We start from the raw sequence: 12200 nt of genomic DNA on the forward strand, positions 1-12200 counted from the left end.
GTTGTAATACTCTGTCAAATGCTGAAGCAAGACTTCACTGCCTTTATACTAACTCTAATTATGTACTGTACCCACATGCTAACATTTTGTGGTTTGTGTATAGGAGCACCTAAGTTCATCTCATTCTCTCTCCATTTAAACTATATTCTGCTGTTTTGGTCTTCCTACCAAAATAGATAAATAGAATGTAGTGGGGGTGGGGGAAGGTGGCGGGCAAAGGAATATGAAATGGTCTATTGACAAGAAGAACCAAAAAAACCCACATATTATCTGAATGGTGAGAGATTGGTGTGATGCAGATAGTATCCTAATGCATAATTTGCAAACATTTATTATGTGAATATAGCAAGTAATTAGGAAAGCTGATAGAATGTTAGTGCAAGCAAAACTGTATACAATAGGGGGGGTTAAGCGACATGTACGAGAAAATGAGGACTGCAGATGCTGGAGATCAGAGTCGAGAGTGTGGTGCTGAAAAAGTACAGTAGGTCAGGCAACATCCGAGGAGCAAGAGAATCGCTGTTTCGGGCAGCGGGACTGATTCCTGATGAAGAGCTTATTCCCAAAACATCGATTTTCCTGCTCCTTGGATGTTGCCTGATCTGCTGTGCTTTTCCAAAATCACACTTCCAACTTACGCAACATGTAACAGGGCATTGTGAAACCACATATGGAGTACTGTGTATAATATTGGTCCCATTATTTCATGAATGGTATAAATACTTTGTAACCAGTTCATACAAGGTTTACTTGACTAGTACCTGAAATTGGTGAGTTGCCTTCTGAGGAATGGTTGGATAGACTATGCTCTGCTGGAGTTTAGAAAAGTGAAAATGACTCTGGATTGAAGCATAAGATTCTGAGGGGCCTTGATGGAGTGAATTTGAAAAAGATGTTTCTCTTGTAGGGCAATGTAAGTATCATTTGTTTCTGAATTAGAGATTGTACATGTAAGATAGGTTCACGGGAATGGTCCCAGGAATGAAAAGCTTAACATAGGAGGAACGGTTTGAGGACCCTGGGTCGATGTTCAATGAGATTTAGAGGATGAGGAGAGATCTCATTAAAACTTAGAGAATACTGAATGACCTGGACAGAGTGGATGTTGGGAAGATGTTTCTATTGGGAGGAGAGACTAAGACCCGAGGGCACAGCCTTAGAGTAAAGGGAAGATCTTTTAGAACCGAGATAAGGAGAAATATCTTCAGCCAGAGAGTGGTGAACCTATGGTAGTCATTGCCACAGAAGGCTGTGAAGGCCAGGTCATTCAGTGTGTTTAAGATTGAGATAAATAAGTTCTCGATTGTCAAGGGTTACATGGAGAAAGTGAGAGAATGGGTTTGAGAAATTTATCACCCATAATTAAATGGTGGAGCAGACTGGATGAGCTGAATGGCCTAATTTCTGCTCCTATGTCTTATGGTCTTATAATCTTTGCTCATGGATCACTAAGTCTTTTTCAAATTGAAATAGGAAAAGTTTCTTTAAATGGTGAAAGATTATTAGCGGTATCTCAGACCGTTGTGTAATTAGATCAATTATGTATGACAAAATAGGCTTGAAGGACCAAGTGGTCTAATCTTCTGAGTTCATGTGATAAATTGTTCCCACATTATATTCCACCCTCAGTTTGTTTGTTTTTTCATTCCTTGTATACACTATTTAGTTAAATTTTGACTTAGTTTATTTCATTCTTTTGCTCTAGTTATATAATTTGCCAGGTGCCAGCATGACTCAGGTGAAGGGCATCCTCATTGTGCAGTTTTCTCTCTTCCCAATACTGCGACTATTATCATAGAAATTTAACTACTTTTATCTTGCAGAATCTTATTTTTAGTTATACCTTTGTCATTGTTATCCTTGCAGAGCTTGATAACTGGATTCTCCTTCCATGTTCCTTTCCAGTAAAGGAGATGCCCTTCACCCTGGCACTGAACAAGCACTAAAGACTTTGGGGCTCGCTGTTGGTTGCATACAACTGCTTATTTGTCTCACTATATTCTTTTCTGGTACAACTGCATTACTTTACACACTCCACCTGAAATGGTTCTCTGCACCATAGTAGTGCAGTCATTTTCCGTAACCTCTCTGCAATCCCTGCTCTTTTCCTCGAGTTGCAAGAGTCTTTAACTTGTTGGACAATTGCAAGGGCTGAACATCCTCCATTTCCACCTTTTGGATCCCCACACCTACCACACTTGTTGGTACGCCCTTCTGTCCATGCACATGAAACAATTCTGAAATGCCTGGTCTATGGCTTTGACTGCCTCCTGATACAATGTGTCTAGTAACTGTCTGATATATTGCAGTGTCTGATTGCAAGATATCAACTCTGAGCTGAGATTTCTTGAGCTGTAGGCACTTAGTGTAGATATGGCTGCCATGGGTTGCACTTGTTTTCACGAGCCACCAACATGTTACAGCTGTAATATATCAACTGGGGAAGCTAGGGAAGTGATTGCTGGACACCTTGCTGAGATATTTGTATCATCGATTGCCACAGATGAGGGGCAATAGGAAGACTGGAGGTTGGCTAACAATGTGCCACCATTTAAGAAAGGTGGTAAGGAAAAACCAGGAAACTATAGACCAGTGAGCCTGACTTCGGTGGTGGGCAAGTTGTTGGAGGGAGTCTAGAGGGATATCATTTACATGAATTTGGAAGGGCAAGAACTGATTAGCGATAGTCAACATGGCTTCATGCTTGGGAAATTGTGTGTCACTAACTTGATTGAGGTTTTTGAAGAGGTAACAAAGAGGATTGATGAGGGTAGAGTGGTGGATGTGATCTATATGGATTTCAGTAAGGCATTCGACATGGTTCCTCATGGTAGACTGGTTAGCAAGGTTAGATCTCAAGGAATACAGGGAGAACCAGTCATTTGGATACAGAACTGGTTCGAAGGTAGAAGACAGAGGTTGATGGTGAAGGGTTATTTTTCAGACTGGAGGCCTGTGACCAGCCATGTGCCACAAAGATCAGTGCTGGGTCCACTGCTTTTCACCATTTATGTAAATGATTTGGATGTGAACATAGGAGGCATGGTTCGGAAGCTTACAGATGACACCAAAATTGGAGATCTAGTGGGTAACGAAGGTTACCTCAGAGTACAACGAGATCATGATCTGATGGGCCAATGAGCCGAGGATTGGCAAATAGAGTTTCATTTAGATAAATATGAGGTGCTGCATTTTGGAAAGGCAAATCAGGACAGGAGTTATACACTTAATGGTAGAGTGGGGAGTGTTGCTGAACAAAGAGACCTAGGAGTGCAGGTTTATAGTTCCTTGAAAGTAGAGTCGCAGGTAGATAGGATTGTGAAGAAACCATTTAGTGTGTTTGCCTTTATTGGTCAGTCATGATGTGGATGTGCTGGTGTTGGACAAAATTAAGAATCACACAACACCAAGTTATAGTCCACTGCTTTATTTGGAGGTACTAGCTTTTGGGGTGCTGCTCCTTCATCAGGTAGCTGTGGAGCAGGATCATAAGACACAGAATTTATAGCAAAAGATTAGTGTCATGCAACTGAAATAGTATATTGAACAAACCTAGATTGCTGTTAAGTCTTTCATCTTTTGCAGTGGGTTGCAGGTTTCAGTTCATTAATATGTAAATCCCAGAACTTCTTTTAAGTCACATTCTAGAGATAACTTAGGTTTTGTAAAAAGTGGTGACATCTCAGCTCAGATAATGCATTAAAGGTATAAGGTTAGAGTCTGTCTGTATCCCAACCTTGAGTCAGACTGGTTCTATTTCCAAAGTATGAATTTATAAAATGTTAAATGGATTGACTCCCTGCTGATTGTGTGGTTTTTGAGCAAAATAGAATGTACCTGCAAATACAATTCTGCAAATGCAAATGCACCTCATAGCCTTTTATGCGTTTGTGTGTGTGTGCATGAAAGAGAGAGTGTGTGCTTGTGAGTGCACGTGAGAGTGTGTGTTTGCTGGGACTATTTTCCCTGGGGTGTCAGAGGCTGAGGGGTGACCTTATAGAGGTTTATGCAACATGAGGGAAATGGATAGGATAAATAGACATGGTCTTATCCCTGGGGTGGGGGAGTCCAAAACTAGAAGGCATAGGTTTTAGGTGAGAGGGGTAAGATTTAAAAGCGACATAAGGAGCAATTTTTTTCATGCAGAAGGTGGAATGAGCTACCAGAGGAAGTGGTGGAAGTTTAAAAGGCATCTGGATGGGTACACGGATAGGAAGGGTTTAGAGGGATATGAGCTACTTTTATTTAGGATATCTGGTCAGCAGGGCAAGTTGAACCGAAGGGTCAGTTTCCATTCTGTACAATTCGATGTCTCCATAACTAGAACTGCTCTGCTATTTTTGTTTTGTGTAATTTAACTAATTAGGTTTTAAGTTTTAGAAATATCATTGAGATGCTGTCTGTCATTATGTCAAGTAATTTAACTAGTCAAGATATAAATTTAATGCAATATTTGAGGTTTAAATTAGTGCCTTTACTTTAGAAAGGGAAAGTTTTATAAAGTAGCAAGCAATCACCTATCTGCTCACTTAAAGCCTTGAATACTGAACAGATTGAGCTCTCCCTGTACCATATTTCCCAGTTGGCATTTGTATCTTGTTGCAGTGTGATGAGTTGATGGTGGAGGAGCCTGGGACATTTGTTGTGAGTAGTGATTTAGGTGTGTATGACTATGTTAGTCTATTTCTTGACTAGTCTCCGAGACACACATTTCCAAATTTTCTCTCAGATCACCTGATATTACTAAGGACAACTTTACAGGGTCACCTGGGCAAGGTTTCTTTTTGTTGCTTCCAGTGCTTAGCTTAATTTTGGGTGGTCTGTTTGCTTTATTCTTTGAGGTTCTTGCTTATCTGTATCAGTGAGCAGCTCAGGGTCAACTCCATTGCTGTGGGTCTGCAGTCGTATGTGAGGTAGTCCAAATAAGGATGGCAAATATCCTATTCTGAAGGACTTTCCTATGCCAGAAAAGTTTCTACAACAATGCACATGTTTCTTGGTCATCATTACTGAGGCTAGCTTTTCATTCCAATTTTGTTAATTACATTTAAATTTAGCTGTCCTAATGGTAGTTGGACTTGTGTCTCCAGAGCAGTAATCTAAGCCGCTAGATAGCACCTTGAACAACATTGCCATATTGTATATAATATTGGAGGTGGAAAAATTGGAGAAGACAATAAAATATGTGTCCTTTTGTGTGTAAATTTCATCGAAAGAAAACTTTAAGAATTTTTTTTTTAAAAGACAAACAAGTGAACTTGGGGCTTAATTAATCAATCTTGGGAACAGGAGGAACAAGGTGATTAATTTGAAACCTGATTATCTTAAAAGTATTTTACGTTTTATTTCTTAGATAATTGGATTTCACGATGTAAATTGTTACAGATTCTTATAAATTTGCAGCAGTAACAAAAAAAAAGCATGTTGTTACATTCTAACATTACAAATCATTGTGACTTTATTACATCTCATGACTCCTTTCCTTAGGCTATACCAGCTGGTGAAAATCCTTTACTCCTTTGGGATCTTGGTAACTTACACAGTTCAGTACTATGTTCCAGCAGAGATCATTCTTCCGTCTGTTTCTGCACAAGTACCTCTGAGATGGAAACTACTTTGTGATCTTGTGGTCCGGACTCTTCTTGTTTGTCTAACCTGTGAGTAGATTCAAAGAAATTTAATGATTTTCAAAATATACATTGAGAGTTTGCAAGAGCCTGAAACATTGAAAGAATGTTGTCTCCAAAAGTTGAATTTTGTAGTTTTGTTTTAAGATTAGGAATACAAATTTGTTTAGAACTTCAGAAGAATTTCTTTTTTACAGGCGGGCTGAGAATTATTTTGTATAATAGATGGTTATGCCACTGCCTGTTGGCATTTCTCAATAAGTTTGTTTCTGGAATAATGCATCTTCAGATTCTCTGTAATTTTGAGTTCTTGAAATTCTAAGATTATGCATCACTGTTGAGGAGTTGAATTTAAAATTCATAGAATCCTGATGATGGTCTATTTTCCTTAGCCTCATGACTCTTCATTAGCAGCATGGGAACATAAATTAGTGAAGAATATTATGTTAGTTGGACTGCAAAGTAATCATCTCAATTGAAGTGATAAACTGGATCGAAACAAGGGAATTGGACATTAATTCATAGAAGGGAGAAAAGGCAAAAAACATGTTTCATTGTATGATTGCAAAACTAATAGGATTAACTGAATATTGCAGGTTATTCTTTAAAAATGGAAAGCAAAAAGCTATTAAATGGAGTTCATACAATGATAAATAAGTTGGAACTTACATGAATTTGATTATAGATAAGTGAGGTGTAAGAAGGCTTCTTGGCAAGTGTCTAAATGGGACAATGGAACAATGAGATCTTGAACAGCTCATACCCCAATCTACAGAAGTGTCATATTTTTGTGCCAGAGTTTGTGAAAAGGAGGCAAATGTCAGCAAATGATGTACTTACCATTTTACTTTACATCACCTTTGTTTATTTTGCTCACAATGGTTGTCATGAGGTTTGTTGATGTACTGTGATATTTTATGTTGAAATAATAATGACTGGTATACCGTACTGAATAATTCATCCTGCTGTAACATTATTGGAGGTGAAGGCTGTTTTGAAGTGGAGGACTTGATCAGTTTTGGATTCTCTTTTTTTTACTAGCAGCAGTTGATAAGAACAGTAACAATTCATGCTAATGCTCAGTTGTCACGTTTATGAGCAGGGTGTTTTAACACCATTGTGTTAATGCAAGTTTACAAAGAGATTTTCTGCACTTGTACAAATAGAATTTAATATCTACTAATATCTACATTGGAAGGTTAAATGTTTTTGTCTGCAGGCTGTTCCTTTGCAGTTGCATTACTTTATCTACATTTTCAAATCTTGTATTTAGGATTTAATCTGAAAATAACAGCATAAAATAAATTCCTATATTAACATCGATTCAACACATTTAGATTCTGAGAGATTTAAGTGTGTGAGAAATGTAAGTATCTGCTCATATAACAAGTTTTATTGTTATGTCTCCTACGTCATATTATTTTCCCAACTTGTTTGTAAATTTGCAAAACTTAATTTGTTGCCAGATCACAATTGTGCAATTCTTGATATTGAGTAGGAAAGTTATTGATTAGAAGGATCTCCAGCTTTACTTATGAGAGGCAGGTTTGATGATGAACTTGAGCGAATATTGAGTGCAGGTTTGAAAATTACCTCAGGGGCATACTCTTGAGTTGCTGCTGTAGAACAGTGCATGTTGTATATCATGTACTGATGGATTCAGAAGTTGATTTCAAATAAATCCTTTTCAGAGCAGCAATGAGTTTTCCTACTGCCATTATTTGAGGTTTCTGAGTTTAATTTTTTTCAAAGTTTTTTCCTGTGGATGTCAATGATTCAAGTGTTGAAGTTCTAAGATATTTTTATATTACTCTGTTGGATTTGACGATGATCTCAATGTCATATTACTGTGCAGTATCAATTCTTTCTATAAGATAACATTTTTGGATTTATGTATCATTCGTACAGAATTATTATTCTGTATTTATTCTGTATTTCAAAGAAAAATATGACAGCAAAGTAGATTGGATTTTATCTTGATTCTGCTTCCACTTTACCAACACCTTCCACCCCGACCTCAAATTCACCTGGACCGTCTCAGACTCCTCCCTCCCCTTCCTAGACTTTTCCATTTCTATCGCGGGTGACCGAATCGACACGGATATTTACTATAAACCGACCGACTCCCACAGCTACCTAGACTACACCTCCTCCCACCCTGCCCCCTGTAAAAACGCCATCCCATATTCCCAATTTCTTCGTCTCCACCGCATCTGCTCCCATGAGGACCAGTTCCAAAACCGTACAACCCAGATGGCCTCCTTCTTCAAGGACCGCAATTTCCCGCCAGACGTAGTCGACGATGCCCTCCACCGCATCTCTTCCACTTCCCACTCCTCTGCCCTTGAGCCCCGCCCCTCCAACCGCCACCAGGACAGAACCCCACTGGTCCTCACCTACCACCCCACCAACCTCCATGTACAACGTATCATCCGCTGTCATTTCCGCCACCTCCAAACGGACCCCACCACCAGGGATATATTTCCCTCCCCTCCCCTATCAGCGTTCCGAAAAGACCACTCCCTCTGTGACTCCCTCGTCAGGACCACACCCCCCACCAACCCAACCTTCCCCTGCAACCGCAAGAAATGCAAAACTTACGGCCACACCTCCCCCCTTACTTCCCTCCAAGGCCCCAAGGGACACTTCCATATCCGCCACAAATTCACCTGCACCTCCACACACATCATCTATTGCATCCGCTGCACCCGATGTGGCCTCATCTATATTGGGGAGACAATATAGCCTACTTGCGGAACGTTTCAGAGAACACCTCTGGGACACCCGGACCAACCAACCCAACCACCCAGTAGCCCAACACTTTAACTCCCCCTCCCACTCCACCAAGGACATGCAGGTCCTTGGACTCCTCCATCGCCAGACCATGGCAACACGACGGTTGGAGGAAGAGCACCTCATCTTCTGCCTGGGAACCCTCCAACCACAAGGGATGAACTCAGATTTCTCCAGTTTCCTCATTTCCCCTCCCCCACCTTGTCTCAGTCAAATCCCTCGAACTCAGCACCGCCTTCCTAACCTGCAATCTTCTTCCTGACCTCTCCGTCCCCACCCCACTCCGGCCTATCACCCTCACCTTGACTTCCCTCCACCTATCGCATTTCCAACGCCCCTCCCCCAAGTCCCTCCTCCCTACCTTTTATCTTAGCCTGCTGGACACACTTTCCTCATTCCTAAAGAAGGGCTTATGCCCGAAACGTCGATTCTCCTGTTCCTTGGATGCTGCCTGACCTGCTGCGCTTTTCCAGCATCACATTTTCAGCTCTGATCCTCAGCATCTGCAGCCCTCACTTTCTCCTCTGCTTCAGTCATGGTTTACTTCGTAGAATTCCTGTTCCTGAGTCACAAAGCTATGAGTTCACGACTCACTTTGGAGACTTAAACACAAAAATCTAACTTTGCATTCCTGTTCATTCCTGGGAAGCTCTGTGGATGAGACCCTGTGTAAGGCTCCATTTCCTCTCGAGTGTATGTAAAACATCTCATGCTATTACAATGAAATGGAAGGAAGGTAATTCTAGTACCCTGGTCAAAATTTTAAACAATAGTTTGAGTGATCTGAGCATCATTGACATGGTCAGCATTATTGCCTATCCCTAATTGCCCTCAAGATGGTAACTTTCTTGAACACATTTGTTGTACTATGCTACAGTGCTATTGCAAAGGAAATTTCAGATTTATAATCTAGTGAGGTACAGGAATGGTGACCTAACTCCAAAGTTAGGATGATGTGCATCTTGGAGAAGAACTTGTGGCGGGGGACAGGAATAGGCTATAAGTCTTCTGCTGCCATTGGAGTCATAGGTTTGGGAGGTGCTTTTGAGGAAACGTAATGAAATGCTGCTCCTTCACAATCAAGTGCAAAATAAAAAGATAATCTGTCATTGTTACATTTCTGCTCATAAGATTATCCTGAATTAGTCTTCTTATCCTAGTCTTTGAGAGGGCAGCACAATAGCTCATTAGTTAGCACTGCTACATCTCAACATCAGGGAACTGGGTTCAATTCTACCCTCTGGCAACTGTCTGTGTGGAGTTTGCACATTCTCTCTGTGGAGAAAGTGAGAACTGTGAATGCTGGAGAGTCAAAGTTGGTAAAGCATTGGGCTGGAAAAAGCACAGCACGTCAGGCAGCATCCAGGGAGCAAGAGAGCAACAGGTCCTAAAGAAGGGTCCTGTCCAAACGATAACTGGGAGGTGGTTTTGAGGAAGCGTAGTGAAATGCTGCTCCAGAGCCATGTTTTATCAACCTCTACATTCTCCCTGTCTGTGTGGGTTTCCTCTGGTTGCTCCAGTTTCCAAAGATGTGCCAGTTAGATGGACTAGCAATGCTCAATTGCCCATAGTGTTCAGGATGATGTGTAGGCTAGATGGATTAACCATGGGAAATGCAGGGTTACAGGGATAGGTTAGGGGGTTGGCTCTGGGGGGAGTGCTCTTTGGATGGATCGGTGTGGACCTGCAGGGCTGAATGGCCTGCTTCCACACTGTAGGGATTCTATTAAAGCTTAATCTTGCACTTAAACTACTATGCCTTCCATGGCACATCTAATACCAGAAGTTATATCTTCAACCATTTCACAACTGCAACCGAATCTGGCACCTGTTGCTTCAGTTAAGGTTATACTGAAAAATTGAGTGACATTACCATTTTTGTTAGAATACCTGTGATTGTAATCTCAGTCTCCTGTTGGCACTTAAGCAAATTGGTGAAAACCCCTAGGTAAATAGTGGAAACAATTATGTACACAGTTTCTCTGATTTTTGGATTAGTGGTGCTGGAAGAGCACAGCAGTTCAGGCAGCATCCGAGGAGCAGTAAAATCGATGTTTCGGGCAAAAGCTCTTCATCAGGCTTTTGCCCGAAACGTCGATTTTACTGCTCCACGGATGCTGTCTGAACTGCTGTGCTCTTCCAGCACCACTAATCCAGAATCTGGTTTCCAGCATCTGCAGTCATTGTTCTTACCTTCTCTGATTTTTGTCAATTTGCTGTTAGTGTTGTGATGGAAAATCTGGAATATCCTTGAGGAAGTTCAATTTATTGGTCTTTTAGATGGGATTTTAACTAGTTTAAACAATTGAACACTCCAAAAATCAGCTCCACTGTGTTTTGAATACTCCAGATGGAAGTTTTTCCATTTCTTGAGATCCTATTAGCTGATTCTTTGAGGAAACTAGACATGATTGAGATTTTACTTACACTTTCTAAAATGTGTAAATTAAATCTCATTCCTCAGCCTGAAATGATTTGTATTAGTTTAGTGAGTTCAATACTCAGAATTATTTGGGCCTAAGACAATAAATGGTAGGATTTATACTTTGCTTTATCCATCATCTGCTGGAGTTATTGTGCAAATTTCTTGTCAGCTTCATTTTAAAATTTGGGAGAATGTAGTTTTTCAATACTCTGTAAATCGATTGAAGTTGACATTATAGAAGGCAGTGCAGTAATATACACTATCTTTAGTAACTGATAATTTGTGTTCCACTGATAATTATAGTGTTTGGCCTTTGAGGTTATATACCAAACATTTCAGAATCTGTTTCATTTGTTTTATTAATTTGAGTACTGTTTGGAACAGATTTCAAGCCTAGTTCTGCTGAATATTTTATATAATTTAATGAAGGTTAAGTATGGGGTGGCTCGGTGGTTAGCATTGCTGCCTCACAGCACCAGTAACCCAGGTTCTATTCCCGCCTCAGGCCACTGTCTGTGTGGAGTTTGCATACTCTCCCTGTGTCTGTGTGGGTTTCCTCCTGGTGCTCCATTTTCCTCCCACAATCCAAAGATGTGCAGGTTAGGTGAATTGGCCATGCTAAATTGCCCATAGTTTTAGGTACGTTAGTCAAGGGTAAATATAGGTTAGAGGTATAAGTCTGGGTGGTTTACTCTTCGGAGGGTCAGTGTGGACTTTTTGGGCCGAACTGTAGGGAATCTAATCATATGTTATGCATTATATAATCATTAAACAGCAGTGATCTTCTTAAAAGATATTTTAATAAATAGCCTTCTGGCTTTAGTGGAAGGAATCTTGTGTGTATGCGGAACTTGAAAGAGGTAAGTTACAGGTGGTTAATAAGAACCCGGCTGAGTATATACGATTTAGAGAGGAACTGAGAAAGCAAATCAAGGAAAGACAGTCTGAGAAGAGACTCTTACCTAGAGGAGGCTGAGGACCTTATAGAGGTTTATAAAATCATGAGGGGCATTGATAAGGTGAATAACAAGAGCCTTTTCCCTAAGGTGGGGGCATAATTTTAAGTTTTGAGGAGAATGTTTTGGAAAGGACATGAAGGGCAACCTCTTTACAGTGGTTCACGTGTAGAATGAACTGTCAGAGGAAGTGGTGGATGCAGGTACAGTTACAACATTTAAAAGACATTTAGATAAGTACATAAGTAGAAAAAGTTTGGAGGTAAATGCGACAAATGCAGGCAAGTGGATCTAGTTTAGTTTGGGAACGTGTTTGGCATGGACGAGTTGGACCAAAGGGTGTGTTTCCACGCTGTCTGACTCAATGACTATATTTTAAAAGCGATACATTTCAGATCC

The 12200-nt window shown here is 40.5% G+C and overlaps 1 protein-coding gene across 2 annotated transcripts in view; it reads left to right on the forward strand.

Moving 5' to 3' along the window:
* LOC122550577 (neutral amino acid uniporter 4-like) overlaps positions 1 to 12200 on the forward strand; it is a 206183-nt gene that overhangs the window by 139525 nt on the left and 54458 nt on the right. For both annotated transcript variants that reach the window (XM_043691517.2, XM_087988028.1), the window contains one exon: positions 5488 to 5657. In XM_043691517.2, the coding sequence (XP_043547452.2) occupies positions 5488 to 5657 (170 nt within the window). The remainder of the gene's footprint in view (positions 1 to 5487; positions 5658 to 12200) is intronic.

The sequence above is a fragment of the Chiloscyllium plagiosum genome, unplaced genomic scaffold (assembly GCF_037043375.1).
Source record: "Chiloscyllium plagiosum isolate Xiang-an unplaced genomic scaffold, Cpla_swu_hap1 HiC_scaffold_6, whole genome shotgun sequence".
Classification (NCBI taxonomy): Eukaryota; Metazoa; Chordata; class Chondrichthyes; order Orectolobiformes; family Hemiscylliidae; genus Chiloscyllium; species Chiloscyllium plagiosum.